This window comes from Syngnathus floridae, chromosome 22 (assembly GCF_059516105.1).
Source record: "Syngnathus floridae isolate MCC-2025c chromosome 22, RoL_Sflo_1.0, whole genome shotgun sequence".
Lineage (NCBI taxonomy): Eukaryota > Metazoa > Chordata > Actinopteri > Syngnathiformes > Syngnathidae > Syngnathus > Syngnathus floridae.
In genome coordinates this window covers 6,116,529-6,133,991 of record NC_142434.1, presented here as the reverse complement: position 1 = coordinate 6,133,991, position 17,463 = coordinate 6,116,529, and the positions used below count along the sequence as shown (strand labels likewise).

Here is a 17,463-nt window from a genome sequence, read left to right as displayed (position 1 = left end):
CATATTCAAATTAGATTTTTCTTTTAATATTTAAATAAATGGTGCTTGCCAATGGGTCGATAGAAGTTCCATTAAATCCATGTTTCTTGTCTTTGAAGAAACACCAAATAAAAAGAAATCCAGTCGATGGCCAGGTGAACAAGACTGCAGTCAAATTGCAAATATGCGAATATTAGCGCCCCCTGGTGATCTGAACATGGACCACACACAAGTCTCGAGACACGTATACGCATAATCTCACTTCACGCATTTGTGACTGTTCGGCACGACTGTTGTAAAAGTCCCATGTGACACTACAGCCAAACAAAAGTCCATTTATTTGAGCTTACGCATACATACTTATTTATTTATTTGTTGTGTTATTTATTCATTATTTATTCAGCACGCTGTTGTTGTACTTGTTTACTTGTTTGTCTGTTGTGGGCCATGTCTTGTCACCGTGGGATAGGGGGGAACGAAATTTCGGTTTCTTTGTGTGTCTTTGGCATGTGGAGAAATTGACAATAAAGCTGACTTTGACTTTGACAAATCAATGTGCACACTTTGAAATTTACACCACACATTTGTGACTTCAGTTATGCAATTGAGGATTATCATTCCGCATTTGTGGATTCTCGTTGCACGTTTGTGATTTCAGTCACGCATTTGTAGATTTGTGTTGCACATTTATGACTGTGGTCACGGATTCTGTTTACATATCTGTTAAATGAAATACGCACTTGTAAATGGTTTTGCTACAAGATTTGGCCACTTACAAACACACATAGACTCACAGACATACACACACACCCCTACGTTATGCGCATCCTCCAAGGACACACCCCATTTGAGAAGACTTTCCCCCACTCCTCAACTCTACTTCTTCATTTGTGGAGTTTTCCAACCAGGGTTCACTGCAAAATCCACTGGTGAGTTGCTTGTCTCATTTCTAGACACTATGTTTACTTTCATTAACAGTTAATTGCATTTAAAGGCTGGTAATTGTTTTTTAATTGAGCAGCAATAGGATTGAATCAAAAAAACAATATTATTTTTGCAGATGAGATAAAATGACAGAATATTGTGAGTGCAAAGTTTATGAACAGCTTTATAATGTTTATTCTGTGCATGCAATAGACTTGCGACATCATGACTGAAGAAACAACCGGAGGCAATCCCACTAGACAGTCTGATCCAAACAAAGTGGACGCCAATGAGGGGGGTCCGGCCAGGGGCAAGTGGGCCAATAAATGGGAGTTTTTGCTCTCCATGACTGGAGAGATCGTCGGCCTGGGAAACGTGTGGCGATTCCCTTATTTATGTTACAAGCATGGTGGAGGTAAGTGTTGTGTGACTGTGAGAAAGTGTGGGAGTTGGGGAATGCTGATCTTGATTGTTCTCCAAAATGGTTTCAAGATGTTGGCCCAACACAATTGTAGTTTGATTCAAAAAAAAAAATCTCTTCAACATATGGGTGAATTACAGCATTACAGAGATCATATAAAACTTTTTCCCACACATAGTTTAAATAAAAATGTGTTAAAACCTTTTAGTCACATTGTGCATAAAATATAGAGAAATTATCTGTGAATATGCATGTGCCATTAAAAGGCGGGGCCAAATGAAGTGGCACGTGCTTGAGGTGTCAAAATTAATCGATCAATCGATATCAAATCGATTATTAAATAACCATTTGATTTAAAATGATCCAAATCCTCCGATTCCAGCCTCAGATTTTTGTCATTTTATGAAAGTAGACTGATTATCTTTTGCGTTAAATCAAAATAACACATTTGCAAACATCTGTGAAATCACTGTGACTCTCCTTTCCCACATGCAGAAGGTATACAAACACCTATCTGCTGCAATTCTATGGACATTGTGCTGCTCCTTCCGTGATGCAACTTGGCCACGCGGGGGCAGTACAATTCAGACATAGGTATAAATGGAGACAGTTAAAATTCTTTAATAAGATGCAGTAATAGAGAAATATTACTTTCTAAATATTATGAGATTATTCATATTCATAAATATTAGATTATTCAGTAATAAAAGAATAAATAAGAATATTTGCCTAATGCTTGTTGTGAAGTGAGATTTTATTACTACCATGCATTTTTTTTACTTGCAAGTTGAAGGAAAAATTTAATAATATTTTACAAACCTTTCTCCTTACAGGAGTCTTCCTCATCCCATATTTCCTGTTCCTGGCCTTTGGCGGGATCCCCATTTTTTTTCTGGAGACGGCGCTGGGTCAGTACACCAGCCAAAGCACCGTCACTGCCTGGAGAAAGATTTGCCCGATGTTTCAGGGTGAGTTAAAAATAAAAATGAATAATGGTCAAACAAGGCTAGGATTTGTTGAATAATAAAGACGCGCAGCTGTAGTGGTAAATATTTGTGGACCTTGTGACAAACAGCTCGATTCAAAGGTTGTTTGTTCACAAGAAATGATCGTGACTAATGCAAATGTATTGGTTATTGTACTGTACTTTTGCTTCTTGGGTTTCGTCATTTGCCTTGGGGGAGTCGGGGAGGGGGTCAACCCGGAGTGACTGCCCCTTTTTCAGGACATGTATCATGCTTATCTAAGTCACTGGCGACCCAGTTAATATGACGTACGTATATAGCCGTCAATGGTAGTGAAGGACTTAATTGTGTGGTTACTATCACGGTTATTCAAAATCGGTGGTTCACAAACTTTTTATATCAAGTGTCACCTAAAAAAAAAATACTTGGCTAAATATACCAACAATATGTATGCATGTTTTAATCCAATAAAGTGTCCCAGTATTTAATATTTTAAGCCACTATTGAAGTACGCAAATTCAAACATTACATTGGGATTAAATAAAGGCAGTGGAAATAAAATATACTTAAGGTATAATGTATTGCACATAAAAAATTTAATTCTCCAGTTTCATTGTCGTCCACCTTCAATTCAATGTAAATTTTATTTGCACTCAATTCAGTAATACTGTCATATGCCACTAGAGGGCACTACATTTCTCAAAATTAACAACATTGCTCATTACCTAACCATTTATAAGCTATTTTTAATGCATCAAAATGTATTTTAAGATTTTCACAATTTTTGGGTGAAATTATTAATGTTAAAATTGCAATAATTTTACATGTTTTAATAAACATGCATGACGACAGGCGTGGGGGTCGCCTCGCTCATCATCGTCATCTACGCCAACATCTACTACATCGTGGTGCTGGCCTGGGTCCTCTTCTACCTCTTCAACTCCTTCCAACGTCAGCTACCCTGGTCCACATGTGATAACTGGTGGAACACCGGTGAGCGAGCGGCGAGGAGCATCTGGTTTCCATTAAGTCCGACCGGTGCTCTCCCACAGAACACCTCCCTAAATCTTCCTCGAAGATGCCCTTTATCTTTAGTCATGTTTTGCAGAAAACTGTCACGATCGCTTAAGCGCCTACGCCAACCCGCATCTGTTCCACCCAAATGCCAACTGGTCCTTCCTCACCAACATCAGCACCTACGACTACTTTGAAAACACCACTGACTTGTGAGTTGTTCTTACCCGCCTCCAGCTTGGCCCGTTCACCGAGTTCATTGTCTTCTGCTGGGAAAATTCCAACATAAGCAAAAAAAGATGGCCACACTATTCTTATTTGAAACAGCACCAAAGAACATACCTTTTTACTGGCGGGAGGAAGAAACATGAACCGAAACCTGATCCAAAAAAAAAGAACAGTAATATAAAGTAAAATAAAGAAAATAAATTTAATATGCAGTGCGACCTTTGCGGCCGATTTAGTCTTAGTTTAATTTACATAATTTTATAAGATGTAATTCAATATTGTTTTAGGTAACATGATATTGAATTTGCACATTCCTAGTTGATATTTTTGAACTTTTGACATTAATGTTCTAATAAAAAAAAAGAACATTAAAGTACTTGAGTAGGTTTTTTTTTTTTAAAGAAAATCTAACTCAAGTATTTTTTTAGATGACTACTTGTTACTGAGTCACGTTCGGCTAGAATGAAAAAAATACAAATTAACTCCAAAAAATTGCATTTTATAAAATTATATTTTGATCAATACAATAGTTTCATAGAATTTAAGTTTAGAAAATTAACACCACCAAGGTTATTATAGTTCACAAAAACTAATGAAAAAAAGAGAAAAAAGTCAATAAAACTACATTTTATGTTAATAAAACTAGAATTCCAGCAAACATCTTTGTCAATTAATTCAATCAATAAAATAAAACAAAAACTAATAAAAGCAAAAACAAAGAACTTAAAACAATCCCTATATCAAAACTGAGTAAAAAAAAAAAAAAAGTAAAAACAACATAAAATCTACCTCTAATGAAAAATCCTAAACTATATGACCCTGAACCTCACTACTCTTTATCACTGCATCATCCACTTGGAATGCATGAGAACAATCCACAAAACATCCCGCTGCGGAAACATCACGCTCGTCCACCTCTGCACATTTGTAGTAATTGTTGAATCTTAGCCGTCCTTGACTTGCTCATTGTGTGCTTTGCTACACCTCCGCAGATCCCTGAATGAATCCTTCCTGATGCTGAAGTCCGCTGAGGAGGAATTCTGGACGTGAGAAAAAAAAAAAACACTTACACCAATGCATACTTTCACACACATACGGACAAAGACACTATTTCTTTAAAAAGACCCGGCAAACATAATCGGCTTTTGGTGTTGGAATGCATGTATGCCACATGTGGTCACTCATGACACAGCATTTAATGTAAACATGGATGAAAGTTGCACAACTAGCCTCACTTTTAAATATTTTGATATGATCCAGCTGTTCGGGGCAAAGTACTGAAAACATGTGCATGTTTTTTTACAGTCTCAATCCTGTGCCGCACATGTCTTGCTCATTTTGTCGGCATGTTCTGCAGCCGGCTCTGTTTATCGCATTGTACGGAATGTTCTATTGATTGGTTGACTGATTGAAGGGCGCGTTTTTTTCTCTCACTCTTCCTGCGCAGCAATCGCGTGTTGAGGATGTCCGAGTTTATGTCCCTCGGCAAGGTGCATTGGGACCTGGCGCTTTGCCTGCTGCTGGCCTGGGCCATATGCTACTTCTGTATTTGGAAGGGGATTAAATCCATGGGAAAGGTGCGTTTGCAATATTTGTCACTTAGGAACATGACATTTTGTGGGTATGTCTATTACGAGTAGACCCCCCATAAAACTCAAGAATTCATACCTAAAAGGAAGTTTGCCATTTTGGTTTGAAGTGGCCATTTTAAGGGTCATTTCAAAGGATCTTGGTCACTTGAAAAAAAGAAAAACAGCCCCCAAAACCCAGCTTCACTGAGCATCTTGAAGTTTGGTAGGTATGTCGATCATGAGTAGACCCACCAAAAATCTCAAGAAGCTATTCCTAAAAAGTTTGTCATTTTGGTTTGCAGTGGATATTTTAAGAGTCCTTTCCAAGATTCTTGGTGACTTGTTATGGTAGCTAAAAGTTCATCCCTCAAAACCAATTTCACTTGGAATTTTTCAACTTGGTACTTACTATAAGTTTGCCTGTCTTCAGTAGACCCACAAAAAGGGCTCGATAAATTATTCCCAAAGTGGAAGTCTGCCAAGAAGAGTCTATTTTGAGTGTAGATTTCAAAGAGGAACCAAACGCTAACAAATTTGAACCATGTGTACCAAACACATGTATGACATTAAATGCCCCAAACATTTTTTTGTTTTTGCATTTTTACAATGTTCCTCACAGCTTTAGTTGTTAGGTTAAAATATCTGTATTTACGTAGAAATATAAAAGAAAACCAAAATATTTTGCTTTTCCACTCCAGTCCAGTAGGTGGCGACTTCCCAAAATTAACCAGATAAATCCCACTGCTTTATCATAAATCCCTAAAATTTGCTCTGCTTTCTCCACTAGTCCACAAATATACAATAATGGCATTTTTCTATGTAATGCTGAAATATTTATTATATATTATCTATTTTGCAGGTGGTGTACTTCACGGCGACCTTCCCATACCTGTTGCTCATCATCCTCTTCATCCGAGGAGTCTCACTGCCCGGTGCTGGAGAAGGCCTGAAATACTACCTCTTGCCAGACATCAGCAAGATGCGCAACCCTGAAGTAAGAAGAACATGAAAATCTGAAATGTATGGAATAATAGGAGATAGAATAATCTAGAATGACAGTTTTTAAATGCACTGGAGTTGTTCACATGGTTGTGACTCATGGCAACAAAAGCATAAAATGCAGTTGTGCGCGCTTAATCGTTTGCAGCGTTTCGAATGCTATTTTTTTTGTAGCTTCAAGTCTTTCAGGCCTCTGTGTACTTGCACGTGTATTAGAATTGTTTTAGGATCAAATAATTTTTTTATTATGAACAAAAATAGATGTGGAATAGCGTAATTGTATTTGTATTTATTTATTTATTTATTTTAATTTTTTTATTTAACCTTTATTTACCCAGGCAAACAATTAAGAACAAGTTCTTATTTACAACTGCGGCCTGACTCAAAGAACAATGACACTTTGAGGGGGGTGGGGGATGGAGTGCTAAAAAATAAATAAATACATAAAACAAGGTTATATAAAGACACAATCAAAAATAAAGAACAACAACCAGTAACAATAAAACTATACAATATAACAACATATTTAAACTAACAGCTGCAAGAGTCGGTTAAAACTTGTTGCAATTTTTGTTTAAAAACTGTAAATGATGTAATGACAGTGAATTTAAGGGTATTTTGCATAGTATTCCAGTCATAAGCTGCAGAGAAATGGAAGGAGTTTCGACCGAAAACTGTACGTACTTTGAGTATGGTGAATTTAATAAGATTACTGGACCTTAGGTTGAGGGAACAATGATGGCGGTGCAGGAGGGAGGAGAGATAGGGACATCCCAAGTATGGATTTGTAAATGACATGAAACCAATGGTGAAGTCGGGTGTGGAGCGATGTCCAATCAGTTAATTTATACAAATCACAGTGGTGAGTGGAGAAATGCGCACCTGTGGCGAAGCGGATAGCGGAGTGGTGAAGAGGGTCCAGCTTATTGAGAGTGGAGTGGGATGCCATCCTATAGATGGTGTCGCCATAATCAAAAATGGCCAGGATGGTCATTTTGACAAGAGAGTGTCTAGCTGCACGGGTGAAGGAGGCCTTATTGCGATAGAGGAAGCTAAGACGAGATTTGACTTTTGACTGTAGGTGTTTTATGTGGGTAGTGAAGGAGAGGGACGAGTCCAACCATAAACCTAGATATTTGTAACAATTTACAAACTCGAGTTCAGTGCCATCTGCACAAAACATTTTAGGGGTATTGTTGGAAGCACGAGACCGGTTAAAAAATATGCATTTGGTTTTCTTAGTGTTGAGAAGGAGATGGAGATTATGGAAATATTGTTCAACGGAGGTGAAGCTAAGTTGTAATGAGGATGCTGCAGAATGGAGAGAAGGACCTTCAGAGTATGGGATAGTATCATCAGCATAAAGGTGGATCTGCCGACATACTTGACTACATCATTAATGTAAATGGAGAACAGCAATGGGCCTAGGATCGAACCTTGAGGAACCCCTTTGGAGATGGTGAGAGGGTCAGAAAGAATATTTTCCAATTTAATTTTCTGGAGTCGATTATTTAGTAGGTAGCTGGCAAACCAATCACATGCTTGTGATGACAGGGCAATAATAGAGAGCCTCTGCAGGAGGATGGAATGGATGATGGAGTCAAAGGCTTTAGTCAGGTCACTGAAGGCAGCAACACAAATCTGCTTGGAATCCAGGGAAGTAATGATACCGTCTAGGACCTTCAAAGTAGCTGTCGTGCATCCATAGCCAGACCGGAACCCAGACTGCAGTTCGGACAGGATGTTATTTGAGGCCAAAAAAAGACTGAGCTGTTTGTGGACCAGTTTTTCTAAGATCTTAGCCAAGCCGGGCAGGATGGAAATCGGTCTATAACAGTTGGGGTCAGAGCCAGAAGCTCCTCTAAAGAGTGGAGTAATCAATGCAAATTTCCAGTCTGGAGGAAAGACAGACAACTCCAGGGACATATTAAAAAGCCGTGAGATGGGGGGCAGCAACAATGGGAGCAGCAATTTTTAAAAACCTTGGGTCCAACCTGCCGACTTATTAGTGTCCAGCTTAGAGAGTTCCTCAAAAACCTCTGAGGTCAGGATGGGTCTAAAGGAAAACCTCACTGGGCTAGAACACATAGATGAATGTAAAATGGCAGCGGTAGGGGATATGATTGGGAGGTTAATAGCTGAATTAACAAAATGTTGATTTAAAAGAGAGGCCATAAGAAATTTATTGGTAACAACAGTGTCACCAAAAGTCATAGCACTGGGAAATAGGGGAGGTGTCAATTTATTTTCCATGGATTTTACTGTTTTCCAAAATGAAATTGAATGAAATTTTTATGATAGAACTCATGATAAATTGTTTAGTTTATGTATTTAGTAGCTATTACCGTATTGGCCCGAATATAAGACGACCCCGAATATAAGACGACCCCCTCTTTTTCAAGACTCAAGTTTGAAAAAAGACTTTTTGAACACCAAATTTAATTTTTATACAGAAAATAATTACACCTGAAACAAATGATTATAACAATATATTCGAGAGAAAAAGCATGTTATATTGCCTCATTCAAATCATGCAAAAACTGTCTATCACATCTTAATATCTGAACATTTAAATATGTAAATTAAAGTGCAATCACATTTGTAAATGACAGGCTTCTGGCTGTACTAAGTTCATCTTGTTTTTCCTTTTTAATCACTTCACTGGTTCTTTTATATCAAACAAATTATTTTAGGTGCATTACCTGACATGTTTCGGCGGGTTCTTCTGCCTTCACCAGAGTGTCACCGATGTGGTTGTGACGCGTCTTTATCAGAACCTGCCGAAACATGTCTGGTAATGCACCTAAAATAATTTGTTTGATATAAAAGAACCAGTGAAGTGAATGGCTTCTGGTTTTTGAAATGTAAATAAACCAATCTACTGTGATAAAACAACAAAATTGCAATAACTGCATTAACCATCAAAGTGAAGTCTAACTAACTGTCGTCTTGAAACAAATCTTAATAAGGAAAAACATTGCAATAAAGTAATGCAAACTGCTACCGCTATTGTTGGGGAGCCTGAAGACTGCACTGAGGTTGGCTCGGACGGTTATGCTCTTTTCGCCCCCGGGTGTCAGTCAGAACACAGGAGGGAAGACGTGGTTCAGTTTTGATTGCTTTACTGAATTATTGGCAAAAAAGTAACAGGCACAGTGGCTCATAGCGGCATACAGGCAAACAGGCAAAAATGTATTGTGTGAAGCGTGGGAAGGGTGTGTGTGGTTTGTGGGGTGTGTCCGTGTGTTTCTGCAACAGACAGAACGTTAACGCTCAACTTCTGACGTCACACAACACGAGCAGCCCGCACACATTACATAACTAACTGCGCGTAACGGTTCCGCTATACTAAATAACCATAAATGACATACTCTCTGCAACACACCAAACATAAGTCATCGAGACAACAAAATACATTTGCTGGCGACCGTTAGGCGCCGTGCAGTTGCGTAACGGCTACTCGTACGATGCGAGGCAAACTTAGAGGAGCGCGCCGGTGCTGTCAATCAAACGGCGCGCACACGAAGCAAACCGCGATCGGACAAACGGCACAACAGTGGACAGTAGTAACAATGAAATGTACATATATACTCACTTTATGTCAAAGACGCACACGATCGCAGCAAAATACTCAGTCGATACCAGCAACCTTTAATTTACCGCTGCGCAAAGTGAAAATCGGTATAATGTCTAGGCCCCGAATATAAGACGACCTCCACTTTTTCAGTCTTATTTCAATGCAAAATACATCGTCTTATATTCGGGCCAAAACGGTATAATCAAAACAAGATTCCTATTTCGATATAAGAAAATACTTTTTAGTATTCACAAATGTACTCTTTTGTTGCTTTTATGTGTTTTTAAGTCTTATGTGATTCTGATCAACTGCTCATATATTATTTTTTTTTTAAATCACATAATTTTAAAGATTTTCCAACAAATTATTACAGTGGATATTTCATTTTCAGAATTTTTATAACTCGAATCAAAAATAGAATACTGATGTAATATTTTGTATAATTAAAAACTAAATAATTCTAATGAAATAATTTAAAAAATATTATAATTAAGAATATATAGCATATTACTAATGTATCTATTCTAATTTTATATTTGTAATTATTAGAATTTAAAATATGTATATGTGCATATCAGCCTTTTTCAAAAAAAATATTTCGTAGATTATAATTTACCATGACTATGTCAGTTTTACCTTTCAGTGCATCAACCGTAACGCATTTATAGAGATCCACGTCTTTTACTTAAAGCCCCACATGAGGAAAGGGGCCCCCTTAAAGCATCCAGTGCATGATGTACTCCTTCTTCCTCTTGCCTCGTTTCCGCTCCCAAGCTTTCCTCCTAAACAAGAAAAACAAACAGAGAAAGAGAAAGTGATCTGGGATTTGTCAAGCGCCTTTAAGCAGAATACCCCCCTCCGGGTTTTACGGGTACGAAAGTGCACAAGCGTGGACGTCGTCAATACGAAGACGCATGTCTGATCCCACAGGGGGAATACCGCGTGCTGGATGGTTGAAATGCTTGAGCACAATAGGAACATGTGTTGCTAGATTTAAAGTGGAGTCTTGCTGTCTTGACAGCAAGCGTCAGGGAGTCATAGGTTATCACCCCATTGGGATTATGCCTTCTAGTTTCTTGTTAAGTCATCAAAGATGACATTATACAGAGCTTTGGAATTAGCGCTTCTTCGATTAGGGATGTGATGCAATGTGGTTTCTTAATAGTTTTGTTTTTTTCTTTGCTTGTGAGAATCAAACATCTGGGCTGGATGGTGTTTCCCTACTTATGAATGCGTTTCCTTTGTCCGGAGTGAATCAGCGGGCGCCAGGGAGGATGACTTGAGAAGAAAAAGAAAACAGGCCGGACATAACTGCTTCCTCTGTGCGAGCGAAGCCGGCATGTGTCAGCGTATAAATTGCATCTGTTTTATTGGTGCCCGTCGCTAAAGGCAACCTTGTGTTGTCAGGGAGGGGCTCGAACAGGAGGTGCTGGCATGCGGCTGCTCTGGGAACTTTCACTAGAAAATAAAAAAAAATAATACAAAATACACATCAATGACATGCGGCCATTTTGTGGGTTGGCCTACTCACTATCAGTTATTCGAAGAGATCCACTGTATTATTTATTTAAGGCATTGGTGTCAAACCCAAGGCCCAGGGGCCAGATACGGTCCACTATATCCTTTTATGTGGCCCGCAAAGACAAATTGTGCATCAATTTCATGTCATTACTAAAATTGTCTTCACTTTTAAAAATCATCTTTTTTTAAAAATATTTGAGCAGTTTTAAATACTCTTGATTTGAAAAAGAGTTTGTTTTGTACCTTACACTATATATACATAATATGAGGCGTTCATACACTTATTTGGGTTGACAGTCATCACAGCCCAAAGGAGACTATGACGACAATACGGCCCGCGTCAAAAATAAGTTTGACACCGCTGATTTAAGATATCTCCTGGTCTAGATTTGGCTGGACGCGGGGACTCAGGTGTTTTTCTCCTACGCCGTCAGCCAAGGAGTCCTGACTTCCCTAGGAAGCTACAACAAGTACAACAACAATTGCTACAGGTACAAATGAACTGTAAGTAGCCACCTCATGTTGTGAGATTACTGACCTGTGTGCGCCCACAACAGGGACTGCTTGGCGCTGTGCCTTCTGAACAGCGTCACCAGTATCTTTGCCGGCTTTGTGGTGTTCTCCATGCTGGGCTTCATGGCTTTTAACTTGGATGTGGCCTTGGAGGACATCATTCATAGCGGTGGGTTTGATTCTGGGTCCAAGTTTGAATTTGAATAATTACTAACCTGTCGTGCAAGAATGGTGTCAAAGTCCAAAAAAATTTCAAATCTACGAAGGATAAAAACATATTTGATGTTGTTACTCACGTTGACTGGCTCCGTGCTTTCTCCAGGTCCAACGTTGGCCTTCATTGCCTACCCTAGAGCACTCTCAATGCTACCCGGCTCCACTTTTTGGACCGTGGTCTTCTTCTTTATGATGCTTCTCCTGGGTCTGGACACACAGGCATGTCATGCATCTCACACACTCCATCTTCTTCTTAAAAATAAACATAAAACTCAGCTGTTTTTCTTCACAGTTTGTGTGCGTGGAGAGTTTAGCAACGACCATTAGCGACCTGTTCCCAAAACATATGAGGAGACCCTACGCTCGGGAGATCCTGGTTCTGGTGATTGTGGTGGTCTGCTTCCTGCTGGGCCTGCCCCTCGTCACAGAGGTACACAGCAAGTGGGGAAGCCACCTGGTGGTGAAAGAAAGAAAAGCTAACACTAAAATTGTAAAATGAAATTATTTTTGCCAGACATTACTTTATAAAATGCACTATTTATTGTGATTATTATGTTTATACATTATTATGATTCATATGGGTTTAACAGCGAGTTATATTGCCATATTATATTAATATTTGCATTACTTCCCATTACTGGTTAGCTCTGAGGGTGTGCACACTTATGCAGACATCACATTGTTGCAGTTGTTTTTTTTCCCCCCACATTCCTTACTTATTAATTTTGTTGGGGTGAAAAAAGTTTTGAAATTATTCATATGGGTCTCGTTTTTATATCACAAAAAGGGGCATTTGAACAGGGGTGTAAAGATTTTTTCTATAAAGCATTTTTAGGAAGGAATTCATATTTGTATATTTTTAAAGATACAATCACATTTGCATTCTTCTTTTTCATATTTCCTTTCAATTTTTTTCAAGGGAGGAATCATGCTCTTCCACATAATTGACAGCTTCGGGTCGAGCGGCACCAGCCTGCTTATCATCGCCATCTTTGAGAGCATCGTCATTGGCTGGGTGTATGGTAGGTAGTTTATAACGAATACTGAGTGATTTGTATTTAATGATTCTCACTAACAGGCGCTGATCGTTTCTTGGACAACATTGAGGACATGATCGGGTACCGTCCGTTTCCTGTGCTCAAGTACTGCTGGTTGTTCGTCACGCCGCTGCTCTGCTTGGTGAGGCCGTTTTCCTTGGTCACTTCCTGCTGTTGGTGACACATTAACTGACTGACACTGAATTTCAGGTCACCATGCTGTACGACCTGGTCCAGACGCACTCGCTGATGGTGTATGACTACCAGCTGGGCAGCTGGGGCTTGGCCATTGGGTCACTGCTCATCCTCCTGCCGCTCATCTGCATACCGGTGTTCATTTTTGTCTCGTTGGGCAAGGTGAGTGCTCGCCATTACAGTACAAGCAAAACTAAGATTTTTTACTTGGAGACACCCAATTTTTTTTTTCAAATGAACATTTAGAATATGTTCCCTATAGGGGACTGTGGGAGATGTGGGACAGAAATACCTATGAAAATAAAAAAAATACACAAAAGTCAATTATAGATGGCCAAACACCTGGGGGCGTAAGCATATTACTTATCGATTAATTTTGCCAGCTCTACTTAATCTATGATTTAATTAAACTGTACCGCACATTACAAATTCTGTAAATAATGCATGTTAAAGACTAACTAATAATTTTCTTTTAAAACAAAGAAAACTTTATTAATCGTATTTTTAGGACTAGGCTAGTCAAACTCGCCAAAACAGGTTCCCACTATTGAAAGATAGGTATACAGTAATCCCTCGTTTATCGCGGATAATTGGTTCCAAAAACCACCCGCGAGAGGTGAAATCCGCGAAGTACGGTCACCAACAAGAAGTACTGGGCAGGCTAACGAGTTAGCGGAAAGATGCTAATTCGCGATCAGGCTAACACGCGAAAACGGACTTCTAAAGGAATGTAAACGAACATTTGGAGCAATACTACATTGTCCTAAAGGTTAGACACGCTTCCTCAATTTAGAAGTTTTATTTTGACTTTTAAATGTTTTTTTAATTTGGAAAAAAAATCTGCGATGTAGTAAAGCCGCGATAAACGAAACGCGAAGTAACGAGGGATCACTGTACTGTACAGAACAAACAAACAAACAAAAAAATCCCTACATGTTCTCATCTTCTCTCGTAAACTCTTATCCACCCAATCAGACTCCCCAGAACATGACGACGTCATCTGACGATTTGCGCCAGGCCCGACCTCACAATCCCGCCCTGACCTTGTGCGGCCTCGTCGTCCAGGGGCCTGCCCGAGCCAGGCTGCCGAGAGAAGGCATTAAGAAGTCGGACGTTACCGGTGTTTAAAGGCCGGCTGACATCATCTTGTGTGTTTACAATTCAAGCGGGTATTCAGGGACCTATTAATTGACCTATTTCTTATCTTACATCATTATCATATCCTGAATCATGAACATATTATAGCCACCATTTTGATAGGGACTCGCGAAATTCAGCAAGAAACTAGACCCCCACCACTAAACTATGGAGGCGGCAAATGTCCTAAAATCGAGCCACTATCAAACCACATTAGTTTCATTGGACATTATGGCGGTAATCCACCATGACGATGGTTTGCCAAAAGCCAATTAGACTCACAGAAGAAGAACGAGGGTGGACCAAATTAGATACTTATTGTTAATACTTACAGTTGTGTTTTGTGCTCATATTTTCCACATTTAATCATTATGTGGTGGGCAAATATTATGACTGTTTGTTAACTACAATACTGTTATACAATAGTTATTTTTTCTGAAGAAAAAAAAAAAGTTAAAAAAAATCACCTGGGTGTTATTTTGTGGGAGGCTATAGCAGATTGATTTAATTTCCATTCATTTCAATGGGAAATGATGACTTATTGTGTTTTTGAGAAACAAGCGTCACTCAAGGTACCTCTCTCGTCCATGGTGGCAAAGCACTACTTTTGTTTGGATGAAGCTCCTCAATTCACTTCTACTCAGTTCCATGGCACCAAAATTGTGCCAAATCATTCTTTTCATTGTTGGTCAGAGTTTTTTTGTTTCAATAATGAAGGATATTTTCTAAAGAAATTTTTTAAATGTTAGCATGGCGCTAAATAATTACCCCATGAGGTATATGAGTATTTAGGTTTTTTTTAATCTCATGTAGACACCAATTTATTACGCTGTCTTTTATATATGTATTATAAACATATATATAATGCTTCCAACATATAACTTTCAGCACTTCTGTCATGTCCATATTCTGTATTACATACGTTAACTGTATATAACATGTAACATAACACATCTGACCACATTCTTTTGTATTGAATGTGGGTGTGTATGCATGTGTGTGTACGGCCAAAGTCGGTCATGTGTGTGTGATGTGAAGCGGCATTCGATGAACAGATGATTCTGTTTGTTTGGTTGCCCCACAATTTGAGGGAAGACAATTAATCCTCATTGTGTGTGCTTGTACAAATGCTGGCTTGCATTACGCATACATGTGTTTGTATTGGGTGGTCAACTGTATGAACTTTTTGATTATTCCAATAAATAACGTGATTATCATGTTGCCGCTCAGCGCGTCTGTTTAGTCACGGCTCGCTTTGATGGGGTTTCCGTAGCAACGGTATCTCTGCGGCATTCGGGCTTATTAATTAGGGACTTGGCATAAACACATAGATTGGAGAGAATGATAGCGCAGCAGGTAGAAGAAATGAGAACAGGGGAAATTTGAAGAGTTACTGATTATAACCAGCTCAATATTTCCACTTCCTGTATATGTGATAGCCACGCATCCCGATATTTCTTTTTCTAGAGATGATAACACATTCGTTAAATAGCATTTATTCCCGCAAGGCTAAAAATAAAGATAACTTTTAGGTTTTTTGAGGTAATTTTTCAAGTGATAAATAATTTGCAAGCAATTGATTAACTCCAATCACAATGACAGCAAATTTGCCACGTACTGTAACTAATCATGGGGCTTTTCATTTTTGGTTTATTTATTTATTTTTTATTATACTTTTTTTCCCAGCATTTCTCAATTTACAAAAACATGAAGCATACTTGAGCTTTAATTTCCATAACAGAAGACAAATGAGCCCTCTCACAATGTACCAGCGCACTGACGTGTGGATGACTTTTTCAAATGACAAGATGAGATCCCATTGAAAGCACTTAATGAGGCTCCCTCTATATCATTGTCATCTCGCACCAAAATGGCTGCCGGGATTGCGGCTGTCAGAGCTGGTTTCCATCAGTGTGTTTACTAGGCTGCCGATCGATGAGGCTTAATTTTGATCCCCCCGAGTGTCGCTCGCAAAGATAATCGGGGGTGATTACGTTCTGGAGGCGCTGCCGCCGAGAACATAAATGAAAGTCAAAGTGACGATTGCCGTCTTGTGATGTCATGAATTACAAACTTATTTTCATCCAGTTGACAAGTGGCACCGTTCAGCCGAGGAACATTTGGCACCGTGGGGCAACTGTTTCTCGTTGTCAGACTTCCTGGCCTCTTCCCTGACATGGAGAATAAATGGCAGCCATTAATACAAATACAGAGGCGCCTTGAGATAGAAGCGACCCAACTTACTCGTCTTTAAGAAACATACTCGAACACAAACAGTGGCAAAACACATAAAGTGGACCAAGTTGGATAGCTTGGCAACAAAATAGGCCGACATATTTTTTTTGTGACACCCTGACTCGAAGGGATATATTCTTTATCCTCTGCAAATAACTACCATTACCACAACGATGACCGTCTTCTCAGACTTTGATTTTATACGTATTTTACTGCCCTCATGTGGCCAAGTCAAGCACCAGAAGGAACAATTGATGCTGATTTATTGAAAAAAAATTATTTTGGGAAGGTGCTAGAACGGATTGATGGCATCTCCATTCGTTTCAATGGGGGAAGATGATTTGAGATGTATTTTGATCAGCAAGCGTGGTCACGGGATGAATTGAACTTTCAAGGCACTACTGTACATGTTGACCTGCAGCAGTAGGGACATGAAATAAACCGAACAATACCATCTCTGCGTGCACTTAAAAGCCCAGAGGTGATTTTGAAAGGTGCGTTTTGATTTATTTTTGATTGGAAAGGGATTTCCGAGTACATTCTGTTGGAATACCGCAAGCCATGAAAAAACGAAAACGAAATCATGAACTTAACTGCTGCCTTCAAGGCCCTCGATAAATAATGGCACATGATCAGAAAAACTCACCTCGGGGCTCTGCTGGGAAGACTTTCGACATAATTTTTGAAACAAAACATAAAGAAATATTTATCCTGTAGCTTCTCAATGTCTGTTTAAGCTCATTGTATTTAATAATGTTCCTATCAAAATGTCTCTTTAAAACTGGCCAGAGTGGACGTTTGGCTGGTTACAGTAAATCATTTTGCTCTTTCCAAGATGAGGGCCTTTTCTATCACGGGAATACCATGGCAACCATGCTGGCAAGTTTCAAACTCTCACACACATATACACACAATGTACCACCACTGTGCG

The 17,463-nt window shown here is 39.1% G+C and overlaps 1 protein-coding gene and 1 long non-coding RNA gene across 2 annotated transcripts; one reads left to right on the top strand and one right to left on the bottom strand.

Annotated features, from left to right (window-relative positions):
• Window positions 1-847: 847 nt before the first annotated feature.
• On the top strand, window positions 848-15,518 carry LOC148379457 (sodium- and chloride-dependent betaine transporter-like). Its single transcript, XM_088366648.1, has 16 exons — window positions 848-908; window positions 1,117-1,318; window positions 2,158-2,292; window positions 3,142-3,282; window positions 3,398-3,515; window positions 4,524-4,577; window positions 4,979-5,108; window positions 5,962-6,096; window positions 11,587-11,690; window positions 11,757-11,881; window positions 12,035-12,147; window positions 12,221-12,358; window positions 12,848-12,950; window positions 13,007-13,107; window positions 13,176-13,322; window positions 14,136-15,518. Exons 2-16 carry the CDS (start codon window positions 1,129-1,131, stop codon window positions 14,286-14,288), a joined length of 1,887 nt encoding a protein of 628 aa, XP_088222774.1. The 5' UTR covers window positions 848-908; window positions 1,117-1,128; the 3' UTR covers window positions 14,289-15,518.
• Window positions 10,245-12,314, bottom strand: LOC148379458 (uncharacterized). Its single transcript, XR_015855346.1, has 3 exons — window positions 12,009-12,314; window positions 11,738-11,927; window positions 10,245-10,460 (listed from the first exon to the last, which is right to left on the bottom strand). It is a non-coding gene; the product is annotated as an uncharacterized LOC148379458 (long non-coding RNA).
• Window positions 15,519-17,463: the final 1,945 nt, after the last annotated feature.